Raw genomic sequence first — 25,285 nt, 5'->3', positions numbered from 1 at the left:
CCAAACTTAGAACTGAGGGTTGGAAAAAAATATATAGAAATGCGGAGACCCAAAGACAGTGGGGAGGCAGAGAGCAAGAACAAGCCATGAGGAGACATTTACAGACACTTGAGGTACAAGAAACTGACATCTCTGGCCCCTGCCTTAGCAAAAAGTCTCTGCTGGTAAAAACAAAAGCGAACCTCATTTGAGAAAATGGTCCCTAACCAGCGGCTACCGGTACCAAACACCTGGGAGTCCCCTTGACTCTTCGTTGTCAAACTCACACCCCAGTCCAACAGCAATTCTCTCTGATTCACCTTCTAAATAGATCTACCTGCCTCCTCCTGTGGCCCCCACCGTGGTCCTATCCAGCATCACCTCCCACCTGAACCTTCACAGCAGTCCCTTCCCGCTTTCCTGGCCCAGGACCTGCCCTCAGTCTCTCCCCACTCCCCAGCAAAACAACCACAGGGAACTTGTCCTGACACCTGAGTCAGAGTCCCATCACATAAAAGGCAAAGTCCTAAGACCTCACCAGCCTACGTGGCCTGACTCTTACCTTTGGCTACTCTTGCTCTAGTCACACTGGCTTCCTGGCTGCTCCACCGTTATACCTGACCCGCTTCAGCCACAGGGCCTTTGCACAGGCTGCTATGGCTACCTGAAATATTCCCCAGTTATCCCTATGGCTTACTCCCCTCCATTAGGTTCCTGCTCAAAGGCCTTCTCAGTGAGATGGTGTTTGACTATTACTGCAGCCCACACCGAACCTCCAACACCCCATCCTCTTTCTCATATGCTCTGCTTTCTCCATGACATTCACCACCACCTAACATATAAAATATACTTAGTTTTCATGTTTATAGAAACGTGTCTCTCCAGCTAAGAATGTCAAATCCTCAACGGCAGGGACTTTGTCTTGTTCACTGCGCTATCACTCACACCTAAACCCTAAACAGGAGTCGGTCACATAGTGCATGTTTAGTATTTGTTGAAAGGAACAAACCAACTCAGAAAAAGGGAGGAAAAGGGAAAGTGAAAAATCCAAGACACAGGAGAAAAAAAATATGTGACGTGACTGATGTCAGCTAAACTCTTTTTCTCGGTTTATACATATATCGAATCATATACACTTTGGACTAATACAATGTTATATGGCAATTACATCTCAATGAAACTGGGAAAAAAAGAGAGAGAGAAGATGGAGAAAAAAAAAGCAATGCCTTGGACAGTTTGCGGAGGAGAACCCGACACATCTACAGAAGTCTTAAACTGAGATTTGCAGACCCAATTGAATTCGCAGGCATATAAGAGACGATACCACCCTCTGGCGGCCAGGATGGAAAGGGCACCTCCCCACAGTACAGAACACTCCCGGGCAGCTGCCTTAGTTCCAGGAGTCTTTCTAACCCAAAAACTCCGAAGATCGAATGCTCGCTCCCCTCAGTGGTGATGTAGATGTTTCAGTTCACTTACGAGACGTGTACATTTGTAAAATGCTGGTAACAGAAAAAAAGGTGCTCCAGGTGAGGATCGAACTCACAACCTCGGCATCGCTCCGCTCGCACTGTCGTATAAGTACCGCGCGCTAACCGATTGCGCCACTGGAGCTCCGGCCGCACCCTCGCGCCGCGAGGTCCTTCAGTCGCTTTTGGACACGTGACCCTCCCCGCTGGACAGCTCCGCCTTTACTGCATATGCAAATAAGAATTGTTCGGTTGACCAATGGGAGAAAGTGCGTTACCAGTTCCGGATTCTCACGCCCTGAAGGCCCTTGCTGTAAAAGGGAAAAGTCAGAAGCTTTTGGAATGTGGGGGTGTAGCCTTTCTGGGACTCGCCTTCTCATGAATATTCAGAATCAGGGGGGAGGGGTCTTAACCCTTTACCGGCTGGCTGGCCGGAAGGCAGCCCCTCCCCCCCGCGGGCGGGAACAGGATGTGCGCCGGGGCGGCTCGGGGGGGAGGGGAAGCCCTAGGCGACCGCCCCCCGCCTCACAGCTGGGACCGGACTCTCCCGCTACAGATGTGGCGCTGCCGCCGCCGGAGCCCCGTGGTACTCATCCCAGAACCCGAAGGGTCCAAAGTCGTGGACTCTGGCGTCGCGAGTCTGTGCACCGCTCCCTGAGAGACCCCGAAGCCCGGGACCCCGCGTCCAGGCTAAAGGACCCCAGATATCCAGGTGCCCAGCGCCCCCTCCTGGAGGAGCCGGGAGTCCGGGACGTCAGCCCCGCGCGTTCCTGGAGGCCGAGCTTTCTGCACCCCGTTTTAAAGAACTTAGGATCCCAGATCGGTGATTACCTCCAACGGTTCCCAGGTATCCGAGCCCAGCATCCGAACTTGGCAAACGGACTCCCAGCGCCCCGGCCAGTCTGTTTGGTGCTGAAACGCCCACTCCTTCCAGGGGACCCAGGAACTGGGGACTCCCCTGCGCTCCCGCCTGGAGATGGTTTAATCCCTGCTCCTAGAGTTAGGGGAATTCAGGAATCCGGTCGCCCCACGGCCTTATCTAGAAGACTCAGGAACTTGGGTCCCCAGCACCCCATCTGAGACCCAAGAGTCGAGACTCCCAGCATCCCCCATTGAGAGGACCAGGAAATTCGGACCGCTGCATCCCACTCTCCGAGAGACCTCGGATTCTGGTTCCCGGAGGCTGAGAGCCCGAAGTTCACGCCCCTGACTTGCAGAGACCCAGGAGTCCGGCTTTGCGTCTCCCCGGGGACCGTGCTAGGGTTGAATAGGAATCCGGCAGCCTCGGCTCGGGGCTGGAGACTCCCTGGGAGGTGAGGGGGGAGGCGAGGGGCCCCGACGGGCTGGGGGAGGGGGCGGCGCCGCTGCCGCTGAACAATGAGGGGGCGTGCCGGCGGGGGGCGAGCGGAGGCGCCGGCGGGAGTTTGGGTCTGAAAGGGTGTGGGAAGGCGCTGGGGACCCTCGCTGAGGCGGTGGGGACAGTAAGCGGATCGCGGAGGGACTGGCTGGAGAGGGGAGTGGGTCGAGGGCTCAGGGCCAGCGCCCCAACCCGCAGCCCTGGGCGGGGGAGGGAGCCGTCTGCAGGACCCTGGCATCCGGTCCCCCAGCCTCCTCCGCCCTCCCCAGGGACCTCCCGGCCTCCCGCCCACGGCTTTTCCCAGCCCTGCCCCTCGCCCTCGGCTCCAGCCAGAGCCCAAACGTTCCCAGGATCCCTGAGCCTCCGGCCCCAGACAGACCAGACTCCTAGCTTCACTCTTCTTTGTCTCAACCTTTCCATCTTTTTCTCTGTGTTATCTCTCCTGGTGCCCCTCTTTCTATCACTATGCCTCTGTCTGCCCCATTATTTACTCTCCGGTGCCTCCTGGACTTAGATCACACTCCTAATTCTCTGGCCTAATCTGTGAGTGTGGGCGGCGGGGAAGCCGATGGGGTCCTGATATCCGAGAAGGGGGTCTTTCCGCAGAAGCCGCTGAGCCACTCAGCCATGCCCGAGGGAGCCCGCGGACCGAGCCTGTCCAAACCCAGCCCTAGCCTTGGCGGTGGCCCCACAGGTGAAGTGTGTGACTGCGCAGCTGTGTGTGAGACCCAGACAGGTGAGAGTCCAAGGGAGGGTGGAGCTTGCTGGGCATTTGTTCCTTCATTCAAGACACTGGCTGGCCCAGTGCTGGCCACATAGGGTGACCAAGACAGTCCCAGCTCTGCCTACACAGAGTTCCCAAGTCTGGTGGGGCAGATGGAACCATCCCTAGATGGTGACAGTCCGGAGGCTGACACCCAGAGTCCAGCGGTCAAGCCTGGGCGGGGGTGGGGATGGGGGTGATTGCCCTTTCCTCTCCCTGTGGGAGCCCAGTATGGGAACTCAATGGAGGCTTCCTGGAGGAGGAGACATAATAGAATTAAAAGATAAGGAGCAATGAGTTGGGAAAAGCAAGGAAGAGTATTCCACACAGAGGGAAAAGTATGTGTAGAGGTGAGAGAAGGCTGTGTTTTTAAGTAACTGAAGGCAGCCGAACACGACTGGAGTCTGGAGTGTGAGAAGTGGTGTGTCTGTGGGAAGAGAACAGACTGGAAAAGTCTCTGGTGGCCACGTTGCGTAGGGCAGTGTGGATCTGAGGAGTTTGGACTTTCTCCTGAGGGCATGAAGGGGTTATACTTAAAGTGACAGGGTCAAACGGGCAAATTAATAAAGATCTCCCAGGCTGACACACGGAGGTGGATTAGAAAAGTGGAGGTCGAAGCCCAGAGAAGATCCTGATGGGAGAGAACAGGACAGGACCAAGGCAGTGCAGTGGCAAGAGGAGAAGGGAGCCCCGGGAGGAGGGGAGGGGCAGATGCTGACCTGGGGTGGGTGAGTGTAGGGCTGCACTCATTCAGCTGGGGAGACGGCCTGACCTCCTGCTTCTCACCCCTGGCAGCCCCTGCAACCCCTGCCATGGCCTCCCCCCGAGGTTCTGGGAGCTCCACATCCCTGAGCACGGTGGGCTCCGAGGGGGACCCGGCTCCAGGGCCCGCCCCAGCCTGCTCGGCCTCTAGGCCAGAGCCCCTTCCAGGACCCCCCATCCGCCTGCATCTGTCACCGGTGGGGACTCCGGGTTCCGCCAAACCCTCGAGGCTAGAGCGAGTGGCTCGCGAGATCGTGGAGACAGAGCGGGCCTATGTCCGGGACCTTCGCAGCATTGTGGAGGTGAGGCAGGCGGGTACCCGAGCACAGTGGGGACCCGGGCCAGCCCTCCACCGCCCCCCATAACCCCAGTCATCCCCACAGGACTACCTGGGTCCTCTGCTGGATGGCGGGGTCTTAGGGCTGAGCACGGAGCAGGTGGGCATACTATTTGCCAACATCGAGGACATCTACGAGTTCAGCAGGTCAGAGGCGGGAGGGACGGGCAGGGGCACCAGCTGGTAGGGCTAGGGGAGGCGGGCTGTATCCTAACCTAAACCTTGGAGTCCCATGACCCCCTCTCCAGGCTGGCACATGGGGAGGTAGTGACACTGGGCAGGGATCATGATGGGGAGTGAAGGAACCAGAGTGGTGGAGGCGGAGTTGGATAGGAGCCTGAGGACCCAGATGAGATCTAAGTACGGGGATGGGTCTCAGCACTAGGTCAGGTCTGAGATCACGGTGAACCCACGGCTCAGGTGGGGGGCCTAAAGATCATGGTAGCGTGAGCATTCGCGTGACCACGTCGTCCCGAGAAGCCCCTCGGTCCCAGACAAATCAGATGGTTGGCCTGGACCCAGTGAGGAAGATGCTGGCGTCCGAGGATCCTGACCCCTCTGAGCGTCTTGATGAGATCGATCTCAACGTTATTGCAGGAGCTCTGAGATGACATGACAAGATGTCGGGATCACAGCAGCCTCTTAAGACGATCCCAGCTTTGAGGGCCATGACACCCCTCTCCCTGGGTCATATCACGAGACCCCTAGCCTCATGGCAGCTGTGACAAGATTTGGGGCTGAGGAACGGGACGCTGTCCATGGACAAAGTCTGAGCGGGGTTGTGATCTCCCCACGTAGCAATCAGAAGACTCCCTTCGGATACGATAGCCCCTTGAGAGATCCTGGCAGCCACCAAGTCCCCAGCCTCCTGGAGTCGTCCCACGGGGGGCTGTGGGGACAGGGCAGTCCCTGACCTCGCCCTCTCCCCCACAGTGAGCTCCTGGAGGACCTGGAGGGCAGCAGCAGCGCAGGGGGCATTGCCGAGTGCTTCGTGCAAAGGGTGAGTCAGGGTGGGGGCTCTCAGTCCGGGATGGGGCTGGGGTAAGGCGGGGGGGGTCCCGGGGAGTTGGGACCTCAGGTCTCCCTAACTGCTGTGTCACCCACAGAGTGAGGATTTTGACATCTACACATTGTACTGCATGAACTACCCGAGGTGAGGGGTGAGGAGTGAGGAGCCCCCGCTGGGCCCCAGGCCTTTGCCCGCTGAGTTGATGTGCCAGCCAACCTCCCTCCACCTCGACCCATCCAGCTCCAGCCCCTGCCAGCCTATGACCTTAACCGAGCTCTCCCTAAGCTGCCCCTGACCCCTGCCAGCCCCTGAAACCCTGGCCACGCCCCGCCGCGCCCTCCCCGCTGGGGGCTGCCAGCCCCCTGACCTGTGCCCCGCCCCCAGCTCCCTAGCCCTGCTCCGGGAGCTGTCGCTGTCCCCGCCCGCAGCCCTGTGGCTGCAGGAGCGCCAGGCCCAGCTCCGCCACTCGCTGCCCCTGCAGAGCTTCCTGCTGAAGCCTGTTCAGCGCATCCTCAAGTACCATCTGCTGTTGCAGGTCAGGCGTGGCCCTGGGGGTGCTGCTCGGGGAGGGCAAGGTCCTGGCCGTTGACCGCCTGGTGGTACAGCTGCAGGGTGGACCCAGGACAAGTCCCTAGAAACTGGGCCAGCAGTCGGGGGCAAGTTCTTGCCACCAGTGGGGACTGGCTCCAGCTGATTCCTCTTTCTGTCTCTGCCTGTTTGTCTCTGTCCTCCTCTGGGTCGCCACCTCTGTCGCTGCCTTGGTATCTGTCTGTCTTCTATCATTACCATCCTTTTCTCTTGTTTCTGTTCCCTCCCTGGGTGCCTGCCTGGCAGGAGCTAGGCAAGCACTGGGCAGAGGGCCCGGGCGCCGGGGGCCGTGAGATGGTGGAGGAGGCCATTGTGTCCATGACAGCGGTCGCCTGGTACATCAATGACATGAAACGCAAGCAGGAGCATGCTGCGCGCCTCCAGGTGACCCCAGGGTGGGCTGGGGCTGCTGGATGGGGGCAGTGGGCACGAGGGCCTTTGGCGGGGGTGGCCTCGGAGGACGGGCTGGGGTAGTGCAGCCTTGTTGCTAACCTCCTGGTCTTGGTGTGTGTGCGCGCCCCTGTGCCCTGCGCACCTGGCGGGCCCGGCAGGAAGTGCAGCGGCGGCTTGGCGGCTGGACTGGCCCGGAGCTCAGTGCTTTCGGGGAGCTGGTGCTAGAGGGCGCGTTCCGAGGTGGCGGAGGGGGCGGCCCCCGACTTCGAGGGGGCGAGAGGCTGCTCTTTCTCTTCTCACGGATGCTGCTCGTGGCCAAACGCCGGGGTCCGGAGTACACCTACAAGGGCCATATCTTTGTGAGTTCAGGGTTGGGGGCAGGACCAGGATGTCACCTGCAAGGTGTATTCTGGATACCTACACCTGTGTACCTACGGGATAGCTGGGGGCAGGCGGGGTCTGCAAAGGAGGAACAACCCAGCCTCAATTTGAGGGCCGTATTTTCTTGAGTCCAAGGATGGGGGTGAAGTTTAATGAAGGGTGAGGGCATCGGGATACGGGTGAGGGCCGGTGGAGGGGCTGGATTCGCCCACCAGGCAAGCATCTTCATGAGGGGAGCACATCTGGACCCAGATGAGGGCGAGGGACTGGTGAGGGAGAGCAGAGCCCAGCCTGGTGGGGGGGGGGGGGGCTCCACAGGGGGTAAGGGGACCCGCCACACAACCTCATGGGGCACATCTTTCTAGGAGGTAGGAACCCAGATACACACTGAGTCTCGGGGGCTCTGAGCTCCCTGCCCCGTTCTGTCCCCCTTACCCAGTGCTGCAACCTGAGTGTGAGCGAGAGTCCTCGAGATCCTCTAGGGTTCAAGGTGTCCGACCTGACCATTCCCAAACACAGGCACCTGCTCCAGGTGAGTGCAAGGTGGGGCTGGGCGGTCAGGGTTCCCCTCAGCCCCCAGACCTTCCACCTGGCTCCCGACTCCCTATCCCACCCCCAGGCCAAGAACCAAGAAGAGAAGAGGCTGTGGATTCACTGTCTCCAGCGCCTTTTCTTTGAGAACCACCCCGCCTCCATCCCCGCCAAGGTACAGCTCCTGCCATATCCAAGGGGCTTCGGAATGCTGGAGGACCACCCCCCTCCTGTAGTGCTACGAGACCCTGAGAGTAGGGGGCTCGCTTAGACCGTGATCAATAAGTTGCATTTTAAAAAGAAAAGGAGGGGGGCACCTGGGTGGCTCAGTCGGTTAAGCATCTGACTTCAGATCTCCCGGTTCATGAGTGTGAGCCCCACATTGAGCTTGCTGCAGTCAAGACAGCCTTCACGGGATCCTCTGTCCCCGTCTCTCTGCCCCTCCCCCACTTGCACTCTCTCAAAAGTATTTTTTTTTAATGTTCACTTATTTCCGAGACAGGGCACGAGTGGGGGAGGGGCAGAGAGCCAGGGAGACACAGCATCCGAAGCGGGCTCCAGGCTCCGAGCTGTCAGCACAGAGCCTGACGCGGGGCTCGAACTCACAAACCACGCGATCGTGACCTGAGCCGGAAGTCGGTTGCTCAGCCGACTGAGCCACCCAGGCGCCCCTCTCTCAAAAATAAATAAAACGTTAAAAAAATAAGTAAGACGATGCCAACTCTTTAAAAAAACAAGTAGGTAAAAATAAATTCCTGCCTGGGTTTGAATCCCAGCTCCACCACATCGCTGCTGTGTGACTTTGGGCAAGGGACGCTACCTTTCTGGCCTCGGTTTCCTCACCTGGAGGAGTCAGAGCACCGAGTTCGCGCACCTGTGGTGACTACTAATAATCACCAGTCGTGTGACGTGCCTCATACAGAGTAGCACCCGTTAATAGGACTGTGACTGGGGCGCTCGGAGGCAGCCCCCCGGCGACGCAGCCCCTCACCCTGGTCTCTTTCAGGCAAAACAAGTTCTCCTTGAAAACAGCCTGCACGGTGAGTTGGGGCCTTGGGTTGGGAGGATGTGGAAGTAGGAGGATGACTTCCAAGGAAAAGTAGATCACGGGGTTCCTGATGTCTCCCCGCAGGTGCTCCTAAAAGTAAGCCCATCCCAGAGCCCCCGACGCCCCCTCTTGGGTCTCCCCGACCTCGGGATGCTAGAAATTTCACCCCTGGACGAAGGAACACAGGTAAAGAAGATGAAACCCTGAGGTTCCCCCGCTTCTCCCCCAGGAATTGTACCCCCGGCCTGTCCCCTCCAGCCTGGGGCTGGGCTCATCGTGGGGTTCTCCTCTGCCTCTCCCACAGCTCCGTCTCCAGGACCCTCTGCTACCCGCCGTGGCCGCAGACAGTCTGGTGAGTGTCCTCCACCTGAAAGTTGACGAGAGAACGCGGGGGGAGCTGGGCCCCTGACGTCCCTGTGTCCTCTCCCCAGAGCCAGTAAAGGACCCGTATGTTATGTTTGCACAGAATGGTAAGTGGCCACCCTAGCCCGGCCGGGTCCGTGCCTCTCTGTCGATCTCTTCCCGAGAGATGCCCCGTGTGCGTGGGGGAGGGCTGATAGGGGCAGCGGATCGGCTGTAAGGAATCATCCAGATTCTGCATCTCACTCTTCTCTTTCTCATCTCTCCATCCCAGCTAAGCCTAGACTCAAGGTAAGAAATACCCTAGCACGGGGTCTGGGGACCCGGACTCCTGAGTCTGGGAGGAAGAGATGGGCGGCCCTCGACTCTTGCCCTCCGCCCTCTTTCCTTGCTCACAGCATGCTGGCAGTGAGGGGGAGCTCTACCCCCCCTTGGAGCCTCAGCCACCAGTTCCAGCTTCCGGACCCCCTGAGGACCTAGAGGACCCTGGCCCCCCCACGCTGGAACCCTCCGGGACCTCGATCACGGAGGAGATCCTGGAGCTGCTGAGCCAAAGAGGCCTCCGGGATCCAGGGGTGAGCTGGGTGTCACATCAGGGCGTCCTTGGGATTTAGCTCGGTCAGGCACAGTCCGGGGGGCCGGAGGGCCAGCCCACCATGGTATCTTTGGCCTCTTCCCCAGTGCCCACTACAGCCGCCCCCCCACGACATCACCGCGTTCCCTGGAGACTCGCAGGTGCCAGGCGACAGTGAAGCCCTCACATTCCAAGCCCTTCCCAGCCGGGACTCTTCAGAAGAGGAGGAGGAGGAAGAGCTGGAGTTGGATGAACGGGAGCCTTCCCCACTCCATGTGCTAGAAGGGCTCGAAAGTTCCAGTGCGGCTGAAATTCCCGACGTTCCCAGCCGTACCAAAAGTCCAGACGTACCCAACCTCCCTGAAATTCCCAGCCTGTCTGAAATTCCCAAGATTCCCCACCTTCCCAGCCTCCCTGACATCTCCAATGTTTTTGAAATGCCCTGCCTTCCACCCATCCCTAGTGTCCCTGACATTCCTAGCCTTCCCAGCACTCCCGCCCTTCCCTGTGATTCCTGGCTTCAGGGAGCTCTGCGGGAGCCCGATGAGGCTCTAGCCACGAGGAGAGAACTGTTTCCTGGAAGCAGTTCCACCAAAGGAGAGCGGTCCTCTGGGGGCAGGGTAGGGCAGCAGGATCCTGAGGAAGGGGAATCCTTCCCAGATTTCCAGTCCCAGGAGGTCACCCGAGACCAGGGATTCTCAGATGAGCTGGGATTCCGCTCCTGTTCAGAAATCCGGAGCGCCTGGCAGGCACTGGAGCAGGGGCAGCTGACCCGGCCCGGGTTCCCAGAGCCACTGCTCATCCTGGAAGACTCGGATCTGGGTGGAGGTGGCAGGAGTGGGAAGGCAGGAGCCCCGAGTTCGGAGAGGACAGCTTCCCGAGTGCGAGAGCTGGCCCGGCTTTACAGCGAGCGGATCCAGCAGATGCAGCGGGCGGAGACCCGGGCGTCGGCCAACGCGCCCCGCCGCCGGCCCCGTGCTCTGGCCCAGCCGCAGCTGTCCCCCTCCCTGCCCCGTGAGCAGGCCGAGCCAGGTGAGGTCCGGGTGTGTGGTCAGCAGAGACGGCCCACACTGAGATCGCGGTCCTGACTCCGTTCTTGCTGTGCACACAGGGCCCCTGCCTGCCTTTGGACACGTGCTGGTATGTGAGCTGGCCTTCCCGCTGACGTGTGCCAAGGAATCTGTCCCTCTGGGTCCTGCCACCCGGGTTCAAGCTGCCACACCTTTGTCTAAGCAGGGAGGCTGCCTGGGTGGCCAGGGTCTAAATGTTTCAAATTTGCCTGAGCAAGACCGTCTGAGCATCCAGGTTCCAGCTGCTACCCCTTTGCCTGGGCAAGGAGGCCTCTGGAATATACAGAGTGTGGCTGGAGCCCCCACACCCTTGCCCGAGCAAGAAGACCCCCCACACGATCAGGTTCCAGCTACAACTTTACCTGATCAAGAAGGCCACCTGGAAACCCAAGTTCCAGCTACCACGCCTTTGCCTGAGCACAGAGGCCACGTGGACATCGAGGTTCCAACCAGCCCAGCTGTACCCAAGCAGGGACGTGGTTCTGATGCCATGGGTTTAGCCACCACTCCTGTGCTCAAGAAAGAAGGCCACCTACAGAGCCAGAGCCCAACCACCACCCTGTCAACGAAGCAAGGCGGTTCCGGGGATGTTCAGTTCCCAGCTGCTGTTTGTGAGCAAGCCGTCAACACTTTGCTTACGCCCGGAAGCAGCCCGGACCGTCAGCTCCCAGGCAACACTCCACTGCCCTTGCAGCGTGACCTCCCAGACGTTCAGGTCCCAGGTACTTCACCTGGGCCTGCGTACGGAGGCCGCCTAAGCCACCAGACCCCAGCCAACGGCCCGCTGCCTCTGCCCCAAGACCTCTCAGACATTCAGGTTCCGGGTACCTCACCTGTGCCTGCACACGGAAGCTGCCTAGACCGTCAGATCCCAGCCGACGCCCCACTGTCCTTGCCCCAGAACCCGAACGTCCCAGCTGCCGCACCTTTGCCCCGGCAACAAGGCCTCACGGACACCCAGGCCCAAGCCCTCCAAGCCCTCCCGCCTTTGCCCAAGCAGGGAGGCCTCCCAGACATCCAGGGGCTATCTGCTGCACCTCTGCTTCAGGAACAAAGCTTCACAGACCTCCACGTCCAAAAAGTTACACCTTTGTTGGAGCAGAAGAGCCTCACGGACACTCATGTTCCAGCTGCGACCGCTTTGCCTGAGCAGGAAGGCTCTCGGGACAGTCAGGGCCTGTTACCCATCCCGGTTCCAACCACCGTGGTTTTCTCCAAACCAGGAGGCCACCCGGTGTCTCATGTCGCCCGGTCAGAGTCTTCAGAGTTGACCCCACCCCACAGTCCCCCTCCTCCAACCCGTCAGCTCCTGGGTCCCAGTGCAGCTGCCCTCTCAAGATACCTGGCAGCGTCCTACATCAGCCAAAGCCTCGCTCGGAGACAAGGGCCTGGGGGAGAAGTTCCCCCAGCCTCCCGGGGTCCCTGGTCCTCCTCTGCCCCGGCATCGCGGGCACCTTCACCACCACCCCAGCCTCAGCCCCCACCACCCCCAGCCAGGAGGCTCAGCTATGCCACCACGGTCAACATCCATGTCGGGGGCGGTGGGCGGCTACGGCCAGCCAAGGCCCAGGTCAGGTTAAACCATCCTGCTCTCTTGGCCCCCACCCAGGAATCCGTGGGCCTTCCTAGGGCCCAGGGAGCTCCTGATGCCCCTTTCCACATGTGAGCCAGGATATCAGACTTCTTGAAAAGCAAGGACTTCAACCAGACGCCACAGACCCTCAGAACTTCACCCAGATGTCCAGACACTGAACAAAGGTGTAAAAATTGCCGCAGCTTTCCAGCAACTGGGATCTGCTTTGGCAAATGGCTCTCCTTACTTACCTTGATTAACTCAACAGGGATGGGGGAAGGGGCTGTCATTAATATTTTGTTCATTCATATTTTGAAGTTCTGTATCTTTTCCCATTCCGGAGGCAGTGGGGGAGGACCAGACAACGAATGGGAAGGGCTGACACAGCACGAATCCGTGGCTCAGTACGGGGTGGGGGGGAATCTCCAACTTCTTTGAGCGTTGCTGACAACCACCCATTAGAGTTTTGGTGTGTGCTGTTTCAGAGTTTATGAACGGCTTGATGCCATCCAGGAAAGCCAAGTTAAGCAGCTCTGTCCCAGGCAGACGTGGAAGTCCGTTCCCTCCGCGATTTATCCAGTTCATGTGTTGTCATCTCTTCTGCTCAGCTATCCCTGGGCCTATCCATCCGGTTGTCTCCCCAGCCCTCTCCTCCCGTCTGCCTGTCCATCTCCCAATCCATACAGCATGCTTTATTTAGCCATCTCTATCCGATGCATCCATCATCACCCTACCCCTACCCCATCTAGTATCCTTTCTAACACCAATCCATTCCTCCATTATCCCACCTGTTTTCTCCAACCAGCCCTCTCCATCCATCTGTCCCTTCCCAATGTCACCTCCAGCCGCTCCTACGTCTCATTCACCCAACCATCTAATCCGGCAGGGCAGCCATCCAACGTTCTCTATCGCCAGCCCATCCCTCCTTAGATCATACTGGGTCTTGGGACTACAGAATTTCAGAGACCAGTCCATGCGGACACCAGAATGAATGTGTTTGGGATTCTGGAAGTCTGTTCCACATCTGAGTTCTCTGGACAACCACTCCCCGACGTCATGAATGTTCCAATTCTTGTGCCCACCTACACACACTGGATCTCTTCACCCCCTCGCTCTAGTTTGGGGCCTCTAGAGTGCCCCGGCGTGCCCCCACGCCCCCCAAAAAAGAAATTCAGGTCAGAGACAAAAGACTTTTATGTTAGAATCCTTCGGCCCCCTCCCAGCAATGGCATGCCCAGCGAGCTGCCTAAGTTAAGCAGTTTCTTTGGAATACTAGCTTTGTTCATTGAATGCTAAACCTCTTGTGCTTTTAGCACATTGTCTTATTTATTTTTTCCTGGAATTCCCTACGGCTTCAGTGTCCTAGCTGAGTTCCAAGTCCTGACTTTTCTAGTTGGTGTATAACCTCCCTTGGGAGTCTGGGTTTTCTCAATTGTACGAGGACAACAGTACCTGCCTTGTAAGATCATTGGAAAGATACAGTGAGCATATCCTCATTTCCCAGATGTATCTGAGCCTGACTCATCGGGGCATTGTTCAAATTAACAGATCCCCCAATAGTCCCAACCTATGGAATCAGAACCTCCAGGGCAGGAGCCTAGGAATCGGAAGTTTTAACAATCAGCTAACAAAAAAAGTGGAAACTTATGGAGTGCTAACTGCATAGCTCAGGCATTAGTCACTTTATGTGAACTCATTCACTCTGAATCCTCATCTCTAAAAGGCACATGAGGATGGTTTCTTGAAGTTTTTATATATATTTTTTTATTTTGAGAGAGAGCGGAGGAGCGTCAGAGAGTCCCAAGCCGGTTCCGCACTGTCATTGCGGACCCCGACGCGGGTCTCGAACCGATGAACCAGATCATGACCTGAGCTGAGATCGAGAGTCACATGCTTAACCAAGTGAGCTGCCCGTGTGCCACAAGGATGGTTTTTGATCCTCATTGTGGAGATGAGGAAACAGAGGCATAGAGAATAAGGGATTTGCTCAGTCACATTGCTAAGGGACAGAGTTGGAACTCAAATCCACACCACGTAGCCCGAGTCCATGCTCTGAGCTGTTGAGTGTCTATCCTGTGCCAGGCCTGGTTCAAGAAAACCCTTCCCTACCAGAACAGGGCTTGCAGCCTAGTGCACCAGGGGCTCTAGGTGATTCTTGGCAGAGTCAAGTATCCCAAACAAAGCGTGGCTCAGTATTAGCTGCTGGCTTCTGGTATTTATTAGATGGTTACTGGGCCATACACTAGGGCCTGGGCTGAGTGGCCTGGGCCTACTGCACCGCAGCCTCGCCAGGGTCAGGACTGCGGCCCTCCCCTCCTCCACCCCCAGCTGCACATTCCCAGCTGAAGGAAAGTTCTCAGCCTGGCCTGGGCTCCCAGTGGCGCCGGAATTCCCGGTATTTGAGGAGGCGGCAGGGAGGGAGAAAGGGGCCGTCTCCTCCAAAGCCTGAAGAGGGGAAAGAGAGGCGAGCCCCCTTAGCATTTTCAGATGCAAGATGCATCCCAGCTGTGCCTCTGGCAGGGAGCCAAGAGTCTTGTAAGGGGGTCTCTGAACCCTGTAGGAAACCAGGGACACCAGGCTGGCTTAAGCCCCACCTGACCCCTGACCCCCCCCCCCCCCACTCCATTACTCCCACCTGCCTGACTCCTACCTGCTTCACAGCCCCAGCTCCGACACCTCCTCAGGAACACCTTCCTTGCTCGTCCACTGCAAGCCCAGCCGTCTTCAGAGCTACCGATCAGGCTCAAAGTGCAAGGGTAGTGGCCTCCTGCCCTCTCCGGGACATTTAGGTTAATGCCATCCAAACCCGTTAACTACAGCTGCAATTTAAACTTGAGCTGCAGTTACATGGCCACTAGGCTAATCTTCTTACCTAACATTTAGACACCAGCCTGTCAGCCACCTCACGAGGAACGTCAAGTATACCTAACAATGCTCAGCCTGGCGCTTGGTTGGTACCAATCAACCCCACCGTCCATCTGTAAGAAACGCTATTTGCATACGCTCCCCACACATCAGTGCCGTGTCCAGTCCAATGTTCCTCAACGACGGCAACGTTCTCTCATCTGCGCTGCCCAGTTTGCCAGCTGCACGTGACTACTAGAGTGAGTGGGGCACATACCGAAAAGACAACCGGTCAATAAATTTCAAGTTCCTTCTTTCATGAAAAAATTGTTAAAATTTTCCCCTCTCCATCAATGTCCAGATGCCATACGCTGTTCTCGCCAGTACCCCCAGCAGGGGGAGCCTGTGGGACCCTGCCTGGGGACAGATGGCGGAGGTGTCCAGGCTGGCTGCAAGGGCTGATGGGGCAGAGATGCCCTTCCCACCCAATGAAGCTCATTAGCTTCACTGTAAAAATGGGGAGGGAAAACCAAAAGTAACTGAATCCACAAGCAACATTTTGCTTCCTTAAACATACACCAGTGCTGTCCACAGAACTTTCGACAACGGAAATACCGTGTAGCCCAGTGGTAGCAAGGGAGAGCCTACGATATGTTGGCTCTTACTACGTGGCAGGCACAACAGATGAACAAGTCCTCAGACCCACATTCTGAGCCCAGTAAAGACAGTTGCCGCAATGAGTGTAATCGGGACCTGCTTTCAAGAGGCCACAGGGGGCCCTTCCCGGGAGGTAGTATTGACATCCTGAAGGATGAAGCCAGTCAGAAGGATCCCACCCCTCCCACATCTCCAGTCTATCTACCTACAGACTGGCATTAGGAAAGATCCCTTCCCAATCCGATTACGGCCCTACTAGTTGACTTCAGGCTGCACCCAAGTTTCTATTAATGTTTACTGATCTTACACATTTCCCCCGCTATTCCCTGACACGCCATCACAACAGCAGCAAAAGGACTAAAAAAAAAAACAACTCAAGAGGACACCCCACACAACCAATGGCCTAGAACCACCCCGCCTCCACGGTGCCCGCACGCTGGACTCTACTAGAAGCGCGGGAGACTGGGTCTCAAGCTTGCCCCCCCCGCCTCCCCACCCACCCACACTAACCCAGGCGTGGTGTCTTCTGAAAACGCTGGAAAGCCTTACAATCCAGACCGGCAGTGAGCCGGGCTGTTTCTCGCATTTCTTTTAGTCAAAGACCCACCACAAAACGACCACAGCACAGTCCTTGAAACCTCAAGTCCCATGACAATTGTTTATTATAAAGGTGAACCCTAATCCTCACAATCGGCTTATCGGTAGGATTTCTGGTAACGAGCACGGGCACCAGGACCACCAAACTTTTTAGATTCGCAGCGCCGGGGATCAGCTACCAGCAGGGTCCGGTCGTACTGGATGAGGATGTCTTTGATCTCCTTCTTGGAAGCCTCATCCACATCTGGGGATGAGAGGAGAGTGAAGATTGAGACAACCCTGGAAGCACCCTCCTGGTCTCTGGGGCTAAATGCGGGGCTGGTCCTCCACTTGCCTGCCACCCACCCGATGGGAAGGAGCCATTCTTACTCACATTTCTGGTAATAGGCCACCAGGGCTTTGGAGATGGACTGGCGAATTGCTGTGAAGAAGACACACAAAAGGACGTATCAGCTTTGGGAAGCCCCGAGAGTAGGGCTTTGCTCTCAGAGCCACCTCCCACCGTATGCCCCGTTCAGGCGACTCACCATAAATCTGGGCTACGTGACCGCCACCCTTCACTCGGACTCGGATGTCCACCCCAGCAAACCGCTCCTTGCCCAGAAGCAGAACAGGTTCCAGTAGCTGGAGGAACAAGGGCCATGACAGAATTTTAGATCACAGGCTGGGCAGCTGAGCCACCGCACCGAGCACCCTACTTCTCTCCAAGTAGCTTCTGCCATCGCTGACCTCTTTGCACGGCTAGGAGAGCAGGGACGATTTGAAGACAGATGACAGACTGCTGAAGGGAACCCGAGCTGGGCCCTCCCATCTGTGTCCCTCTGGGCCTCAGAGTCCCCATCTCCAGGACCAGTTCTGGCACTTCAGCTCAACAAGGAAAACCCCTACAGCCACCATACCTGCCTGGAACAGTGAAAAACCACTCCTGGGCCATGTCAGGTGCTTTCTCTGGATTTCCCTCCCTTGGGCTCTCCACCCAGCCCTTTGAGCCTCACATTTCCAAATTACAACTACACTACCTGTGTGCTCTGCTCTCCCCTTGCCAGCTCTACACCTTTTGCACGTGCCCGGAAGCTTTTATTTGACCTATACTTTAGGTCTTAGCTCTCAGCTCACAGATTCCCATCTCCACCTCCCCCTGCCCGTCCCTCCGACCCCCTTCCCCACCTCCCCCCCCCCCCCCACGAAGCCTGTACTTATCCTCCCACCCAGGTTCGAGCCAGATGCCTTCTCTGGGCTCCCCCATCCTAGCCCTGACTACCCTGGAGCAGGGTCTGATACTGGGACCAGTCTGCCTCCTCCACTAGACTCGGAGCTTTATAAGGGCAGGGCCTGGGGTCACCTGGGTCACTGCTGGGTCCCCAACACCGGTTACACAACAAAACCTTCATAAAACTGACAATCGAGAAGAGTAAACCACAGCACTTGATATCTGCTACACAGAAAGATCTCAGACACTACCATATGACATTCTAACTAAGCCTGGAACACATATCATCCTTCACGTTTAAAAGTGACACTCTTATCACTACGTTGTACACCAGAAACATATCATTGCGTGTCAACTACACTAAAATTTAACAAATTAAATTAGAGGGTGCCTGAGTGGCTCAGTCGGTTGTGTCAGACTTTGGCTCAGGTCATGATCTCACAGTTGCTGAGTTTGAGTCCCACATCGTGCTCTCTTCTGTCAGGGCAGAGCCTGCTTCAGATCTTCTGTCTCCCTCTCTGCCCCTCCCCCTCCTGCACTCTCAAAAATAAATAAAACATCAAAAAAAAATAAAAATAAAAATAAAATACAAAGCAACAAAATTTAAAGAAGAAACAAATGCATTCTCATACATGCCAAGAAGTTTACCCGGACAATCTAACTTACCCTCACAACAACCCTTCAAGGGAGAAATGATCCCCATTTTATGGATGACCCAAGGGAAAAAAAAAAACCGAGGTTACATGCCTCAAATTAACAACACAGGTAAGAGAGGCAAAAAACAGACTCCACTCGTTCCATTCTGAGCTGAAAAAACCGAGGCCAAAACAGAAACAAGCAGGCAAGGAACCCCTTTCACAGCAAAGCACAACAAACAGAAATTCTGGTCCTGTTCTCCCAATGCTTTTTAAGCACCTACAATGTCTAAACCCTACCTTTAGACCGTATCTATTAACAAACTAATTACTGTTCTCAAAAAATGTATACACACTCTACCAGTTAAAACAAACGTTACTGTATACAGGATACACGACCCCATCAACTTGCCACACAAACTCCTCTTGCCATTGGGTCCCCAAGTGTCACTGAGCTTCCATATCCCACTTTTGAAACCATCCTCTTAATCTGCAACATCCACGTTTTCACTCTCAACTCAAGCTTTTAGCACAATATCTGAAACCTCCAAAAACAGCTTCATCTCCAAATGCCCCATTTTCTCTGCCCCCAACTCCCCCTTCTATACACCCCGTTGTTGATACCAGATCCCTCAGCCTCCCAAGATCACTTCCAGGAATCCACTTAAGTATCTCTCTCCAGAGCCCCCCTACTCAACCCAAACGCCCACCCTCAATCCCAGCACCTTGTATTGCAGCGTGCGCGGCTCGATCATCTCCAAGGGCCGTCCATTCACCTTGATGAGGCCGTTGCCCCGTTTGCAATGCGCCACGGCTGTAGCCGTCTTCTGTGGAAAGCGAGGGCGAAACGGCGGAACCACGTGAGCTTCGGCCCCCGGCTCCCATGTGGACCCCAGAACCCTGCCCACAGACCTCTGCAGACCCCGGCCTCCCTCCGCCCCTCCCATCGGGCGCCCGGCCCACCTTGCGGCCGAAGACCTGCACAGACTGCAAAGGACCCTTGGACGGCATGGCTGCAAACGTAGACAAGAGATCCTCACCGCGCGGCGCCGCAACCGGAAAAGGAAAGTGCGGGGCCACCCGGGCCGCTTTTCAGGGTCTGCGCAGGCGCTCTGGGTGCTGCGTCGCGACGGGAGAGAGCTTTACGGCTCCTATTGTAGCCAGGGGCGGGACTTCGGATTCGCGGCGGGAAGGTGGGCCCCCGAGCGGAGGAGGAGGGACCCGTGAGTGGAAGGGGCGGGGCCTGAAATGTGCCGCGTGCAGTCGCGGAAGTAGAGCGAGGAGAGGCTGTTCTTCCTATTCTCGGTCCTCATTGGTAGCGGCCGGTTCATTTGCATTTCGGCTCTTTAATACTCTCCCTCCCCTTCCTCCACCCAAAATGTCGCTTTTCACCCTCTGGAAAGGGCCCTTCTTAGCCCCTCATCTCTAGCAATCATCCTCCCCTGTACACTCCATCCTGCCCTCTAGACACTCTTCTCCCCAAATCCTCCTCCATCGGAATCTCACCTACGGAACCCACAGCAGGAAATCAGCCAGGATTCCCAGATTCAGGATTCAGAACCCACCTCCTTCGAGAATTCTCTCCCAGAATGTTTTTAATCCTTTTAGAGCCCTTCCCCCAGAATCTACCTTTCACCAGAATTTCCTTCCGTTTTCAGTTTCCGCCCCCCAGAACTCTCCTCTTCAGAGCCCTCAACGAGACCCGCCCCTCTTTCTCTGAATCTTCCTTCACTCAAGGGCCCCAGAATCTCCCACTGCCCGCAGTCCACTTTTCCAGAACGTCCCCGCCAGAATCTCCTTTCACAAGTTTTCTCTCCCTTTCAGAGCTCCCTCCTTCAGAATCTACCTTTTCTAAGAATTCCGTTTCCTTCAGAGCGTCCTCTAACCAGCAACTGCCTCCCCTGGAATTTCCCTCTCCCAGAATTCTCCACTTCTTAGAGACCCTCCCTCCAGATTCCCCCTCTTCAAGGTCTCTACCCTAAAATCCCTCTTTCTCTGGGGTCCTTCAAATCATCTCTTCACTCCCCCAAATCACCCAACTCTCCAGGCTCCTTCCCCATAGTATTCTCCATCCCCAGTCCCCCCAATCCCATCTGAGGAATCTCAGGATTGGGTTCCCCTTGGCTCCCCCACACACAGGATACTCCTTTCCCAGTCAAAAGGGTTCTTTATCAGGGCTGCAGAGAGCCCACAGTTTCTTCAGTGTCCCTGGCAGCAGAATCCGAGGTTCAAGGTTCAAAGGGGTGTGGTCGCTACCTGGTGCCTGGAAAATGGAGACAGGGTGGAGATTGGTAGGTGGGTCTGTGGCAGGAGGGAGGATCCTCCAGCCCAGAGTCCAGCTCCAAAAGGGTGGGAGAGGGGAGAGGTGAAGGAAGGGAGCATCCAGAGGCTGACCTGGGAGGACACACACGCAGATACACAGCACAAGAGAGAGACGGGCACACATGAAGGAGAAAGACAAAGAAGGGGCCGATGGAGAAGAGGAGAAAGAGGACAGACAGAAGATCAATTACAGATGGATCCAGAAAACACAAGTGACGGCGATTCGGAGGCAGAGAGACCAGTCCTCGGAGAAAGAAGACAGACAGGTACAGACAAGCATGGAGATTTCAAGATATTTGAAATACAGAAATACAGTACTTGATACAGAAATAGAAGTAGAGGGGCACTGGGTGGCTCAGTTGGTTGAGTGTCTGACTTCAGCTCAGGTCATGATCTCACGGTTCCTGCGTTTGAGCCCTCCATCAGGCTTGTGGCTGTCAGCACAGAACCCGCTTCAGATTCTCTGTCCCCCCCTTTCTCTCTGCCCCTCCCCCTCTCATTCTCTCTCCTCTCTCCCAAAAATGAATAAACATTTATTTAAAAAAGAAAAAAAGAACTAGAAGTAGAAAAGAGAGCAAGGACCCCCCCCCCCCAAATATACACCTGCAAATATGTCTAAAGCCTAGCATAGGTGTTTCCCACTGAGAAGACAGGCCACAGGATTCACAGGCACTCACACGCCGTACTGCCTGATAGATCTCTTGGGCGGTGGGGAGGGTGGGGACGGGTCTTCCCAACCCTCCAATTTCTCTAGGCTGATCCTCACACCCTTACTCAGTCTTATATCTTCCTGTGGGGGGGTGGGGGAGAGGTGTCAGGGAGGCCTGTGACCTGGGGCCTACTCTAGGGTCACCATCTTCCCTGGCCTCTTGAAGAACATTCCCTGAGTATCTGTGGGTTGAGTGGAGATGGACACGAAGGGGACAGGACACTTCAGTCTTCCGGCTTTCTTTATCTCTCTGTACTTCTTTTTTTTTTTAAGTTTATTTATTTTGAGAGAGACTGCCTGTGCGCACGTGCGTGGTGGGGGAGGGGCAGAGGGAGAGGGAGAGAGAGAGAATCCCAAGCAGGTTCCGAGCTTGTCAGCATACAACCCAACACTGGCTCTGTTCCGTGAACTGTGAGATCATGACCTGAGCCAAAACCAAGAGCCGGACACTTAACCGACAGAGCCACTCAAGTGTTCCTGTACTTCTTGCTTCCAGGACCCTGGGCTGGGACCAGAAAAGGCCTGGGGGGTGGGCAGGGTGCCCATGTGGCCTCTCTGGACCATCCTTCTGCTGGTACGGCCCTTGGGAGGCCTAGGATCACCCCTCTGCCCTCGGGAGCCTTTCTACTTCCTTGTTGCCATCATGAAGATGCTGGTGAGGAAGACGGAGGGGAGAGCCAGCAGACAGGCAGGGAGGCGGTAGGGTGTGGGGCACGTTTGAGGAAAGGTCAGGCTCTCCCTTCCAAGATCTGATTCTGTTCCCTGCCCCCAATTGTAGGGAAACAAAAATGATGGCACTCTCTACACCCCTGATGATCTCTCGGTGAGTATTTCATTAGCTTTTTACTTGGAGTTGGAAATTTAGGGAAATTCCACTAGGCTGAGAACACATGTATGTTTGGGGCAGGAGGCAGCAGGCTGGTGTTCTGGCTGTCCAGCTGCTGACCCAGCTCCCGGCCATCACAAATACATTTTGTTCACTGCTGTCTCCCACCCCGAGAACAGCAGCTGGCACCTAACAACAGATACTGATGATGATAGCGACATTTTTAATAGTGCTCACTCTGCCGGGTACTGGTCTAAACGCTTTAACTATATTAGCTTACTTAGTCTTCACACTGACCTGACCCTATGAGGTAGATACGGCCACCATGTATGGATGTGAAGGATGTACACTGCACAAGAATCCCACAACAAGGTCAGCATCCACATCCTGGATATTTTTGTCAATTTCTGGTTGATGGCAATGAAATATCTTGTTCCGACAAAATCAGCACTTGGAAGTGTTTTAAGGAGTACTGTTTTATTTTTTTTAATTTATTGTTTTTAATTTTTTTTAACGTTTATTCTTTCTTGAGAGACAGAGCACGAGTGGGGGAGGGGCAGAGAAAGAGACACACAGAATCTGAAGCAGGCTCCAGGCTCTGAGCAGTCAGCATAGAGCCTAAGGCAGGGCTCGAACTCACGGACCACAAGGTCATGGGACCTGAGCCGAAGTTGAATGCTTAACCGACTGAGCCACCCATGTGCCCCAAGAAGTGTCATTTTCTAACTTACACAGGCACAGACAGTATAGGCTAGCATCATCCCTGAAGATAGGGATTATTCAGAGTTCTGTTTTACAGATGAGGAAACTGAGGCCCAAAGAGGTGAAGGGGCTTATGCCAGGACGTAATTCAGAAACCCTGGGTTTGGGGATTTGGGATCAGACCCTTGCCCAGAGACACCAAGTCACTCTGTCCCCACAGGTTTGTCCTGCTGAGACTCTGGGATGCTTCCGGCTGGAGCTTTCTGTGATCCAGTTCGAAGAGGGCCGATCCATGGGGATTGCTGTGTTCCGGCTACAGCGTCTGCTGGATGCATTGGGGTCCCGGCTGTGGGTGACTGGCCAGGGTCCTTGTCCACCCTGTGAAGGACATCCCCAGAGACCCGTCCCCCTCTTTCTGGCCAAGCTCTTGGAGTTATTACAGGGGGCTTGTGCTAGGCACCTGCCCTCAGCATGAGCCTGGGAGGACACAGACGCCCTAGTACTGCTGGAGGGCCTGGGAGGTGTGAGACAGAGGGCACTTGGTCTCCAGCCCCAGCTGCCAATCCAAAGCCTTCTCCTTCTGGGCCAGAGGCCCCCATCTGGAGCCCATGGAACCAAGGGGAAGAGAGAAGGAGGAAAATCTGAAGCCTGAAGTCTCTGACCTACAGGGGTAGGGGGTTAGGTAAATTGGCCCCCACCTGCCCCTCTTCTCCATCTGAGGTACTCCCTCCTCTCTCCTCTTCCAGGAAGGGACAAAGCATTGCACAGGTGTCTTCCAACCTCACCCCACCCCTACAGGACAGGGAGAGTCTTGTGCCTCATGTCCCTGGCTGCAAATAATTACCATCTGGAGAGCTTTCGGGTGACACTGATGGTTAGGCTAGATGTTGATAATTGGTCTCTGGTGCATCCTGAACAGCTATAGTTTGAAAATCAACTTTATTGAAAATACAACTTTATTGATGTGTATGTAATTTGTATACAGTAAAAAGCATACGTTTTAAACGTGCATTTCAATGAGTTCTGACAAATATATACACAGCCACATTTCCATCACCCCAAAGCATCATCCCTTATGCGCCTTCCCAGTCTTCACGTCCAGTCGTAGACATCCATTAATCTGCTTCCTGTCCGTATAGAATTAGCTTTGCCGCCTCTAGAGATTCATATGAACGGAATCATACTATACATATTCTAGTGTCTGGCTTCTTTCACTCAGCATGATGTTTTTGAGATTCACTCACGTGCGTATCAGCAGTTTGTTACTATTCCATGGTATGAACGCACCCGAATTGGTTTATCCATTCTCCTCATGGTGGACATTGGGTTGTTTCCACTTTGGGGCTATCGCACATCTCTCTTCTATCTTCTTACGTATTCTTACGTAGTGGTAGGGTTGAGAACCACTGAGACACCAAGGAAGAACCTTCTATGAGGAGAAAATTACTGCTCCCTCACTTTCCTGGAGTAAATAGCTTTCTGCAGCAGTGTCAATAGGCATTTTACATGTGGGATCCTATTTTAAAGAGCTGGTGTGTAAAAGAATCAAACCTGGGGGCACCTGGGTGGCTCAGTCAGTTGCACGTCCAACTGTTGATCTCAGGGTCACGAGTTCAAGCCCTGCATTGGGCTCCACTAGACGCATGAAGCCTAATTATTAAGTATGTATAAACATGTGGGGACCAAGCTCATAGAAGGGAAAACATTTTTATAGAATGACCAGCCCCTCCCGTCTGTCTTGGGTTCAGGCTGAGATTGTTGGATCAAGGAGTGTGTGCTCGCACAGACACACCTGTGGTGTATTCGTTCCCTGATAGCGTCTTGTGAGCCCACTGTTGGCCTGACCACACCATCTTACTCTGTAACCAGGTGCATATTAAATTTCTGTAAACTGAATCCAGGTGTCTCGATGCTTATGCAAGAAATTTTAGCAATGTGTTTTAAAAGTTTCTGATTTGGGCGGGGGGGGGGGTGGGGTTCGGTGCCTGGGTGGCTCAGTCGGTTGAGCGTCCAACTTTGGCCCAGGTCATGATCTCCTGGTCGGTGAGTTCGAGCCCTGCATCCGGCTCTGTGCTGACAGCTCAGGGCCTGGAGCCTGCTTCACATTTTGTGTCTCCCTCTCCCTGCCCCTCCCCCACTCATGCTCGCTTGCGCTCTCTCTGTCAAAAATAAATAAAAACACTTTTGAAAAAAGTTTCTCATTTTTTCCCTCTTCAAGTGAATTTTTCTTATCCTTGTCTCATCATGCCTGGTCCTCTTTGCCATCTGTCTGACAAATAATTACTAATATGTAAATACACATTGATTTAAACTTTGGGATTTGTAAAGGAAAACAAGAGTTTTAAGAGTCACTCAAACTTGGGGGAAGGAGTCTTAGGTCTGCCCCTGTCCAGTTTATTTTCTGAGCTTCAGTTTCCTTGTCAGCAAAATGGGGGTACTTACCTCCGAGGAATGTTTTGGAGGTAGGAGATAAAGTCTGATTTATTTGCTAACTCATTGTTATTTGGTCATTCCCTGCCTCTTCACGGCTTGGCACACCACACTATTAAATTCAAACACGAATTCCCGGTTGGAAGTGCCGTCTAGAAG

The 25,285-nt window shown here is 55.2% G+C and overlaps 3 protein-coding genes and 1 non-coding gene across 8 annotated transcripts; 2 read left to right on the top strand and 2 right to left on the bottom strand.

Annotated features, from left to right (window-relative positions):
• Window positions 1–1,500: 1,500 nt before the first annotated feature.
• On the bottom strand, window positions 1,501–1,593 carry TRNAI-UAU (transfer RNA isoleucine (anticodon UAU)). The gene is given in 2 exon segments: window positions 1,501–1,536; window positions 1,556–1,593. It is a non-coding gene; the product is annotated as a tRNA-Ile (tRNA).
• Window positions 1,594–1,923: 330 nt separating this feature from the next.
• PLEKHG2 (pleckstrin homology and RhoGEF domain containing G2) lies at window positions 1,924–12,504 on the top strand. Of its 5 annotated transcripts, XM_053905950.1 has the most exons (19): window positions 1,925–2,761; window positions 3,412–3,499; window positions 4,364–4,632; window positions 4,714–4,814; window positions 5,601–5,667; window positions 5,774–5,820; window positions 6,061–6,211; window positions 6,511–6,648; window positions 6,816–7,016; window positions 7,478–7,570; window positions 7,658–7,744; window positions 8,576–8,609; window positions 8,702–8,803; window positions 8,922–8,969; window positions 9,049–9,087; window positions 9,252–9,268; window positions 9,376–9,552; window positions 9,659–10,583; window positions 10,663–12,504. In XM_053905950.1, the coding sequence occupies exons 2-19, from the start codon at window positions 3,433–3,435 to the stop codon at window positions 12,285–12,287; spliced, it is 4,188 nt and encodes a 1,395-aa protein (XP_053761925.1). In that variant the 5' UTR covers window positions 1,925–2,761; window positions 3,412–3,432; the 3' UTR covers window positions 12,288–12,504. The 5 variants fall into 5 exon arrangements, with proteins under 5 accessions (XP_019287580.2, XP_019287579.2, XP_053761925.1 ...); XM_019432035.2 differs by having other exon boundaries at window positions 1,924–2,761; window positions 3,412–3,541; window positions 7,478–7,744; XM_019432034.2 differs by having other exon boundaries at window positions 1,924–2,761; window positions 3,397–3,541; window positions 7,478–7,744.
• Window positions 12,505–16,326: 3,822 nt separating this feature from the next.
• On the bottom strand, window positions 16,327–19,235 carry RPS16 (ribosomal protein S16). Its single transcript, XM_019432041.2, has 5 exons — window positions 19,101–19,235; window positions 18,863–18,964; window positions 16,820–16,916; window positions 16,666–16,713; window positions 16,327–16,536 (listed from the first exon to the last, which is right to left on the bottom strand). The coding sequence occupies exons 1-5, from the start codon at window positions 19,146–19,148 to the stop codon at window positions 16,391–16,393; spliced, it is 441 nt and encodes a 146-aa protein (XP_019287586.1). The 5' UTR covers window positions 19,149–19,235; the 3' UTR covers window positions 16,327–16,390.
• A 147-nt stretch (window positions 19,236–19,382) lies between these two features.
• LOC109256582 (uncharacterized) lies at window positions 19,383–24,592 on the top strand. The gene is made up of 4 exons (XM_019432040.2): window positions 19,383–20,725; window positions 21,665–21,823; window positions 21,947–21,991; window positions 22,917–24,592. Exons 1-4 carry the CDS (start codon window positions 20,582–20,584, stop codon window positions 23,169–23,171), a joined length of 603 nt encoding a protein of 200 aa, XP_019287585.1. The 5' UTR covers window positions 19,383–20,581; the 3' UTR covers window positions 23,172–24,592.
• The last annotated feature ends 693 nt before the right edge of the window (window positions 24,593–25,285 follow it).

The sequence above is a fragment of the Panthera pardus genome, unplaced genomic scaffold, assembly GCF_024362965.1.
Source record: "Panthera pardus isolate Hobbes unplaced genomic scaffold, ASM2436296v1 HiC_scaffold_18, whole genome shotgun sequence".
Classification (NCBI taxonomy): domain Eukaryota; kingdom Metazoa; phylum Chordata; class Mammalia; order Carnivora; family Felidae; genus Panthera; species Panthera pardus.
The sequence above is the reverse complement of the archived record's forward strand: the minus strand, read 5'-3'. Positions and strand labels throughout refer to the sequence as shown.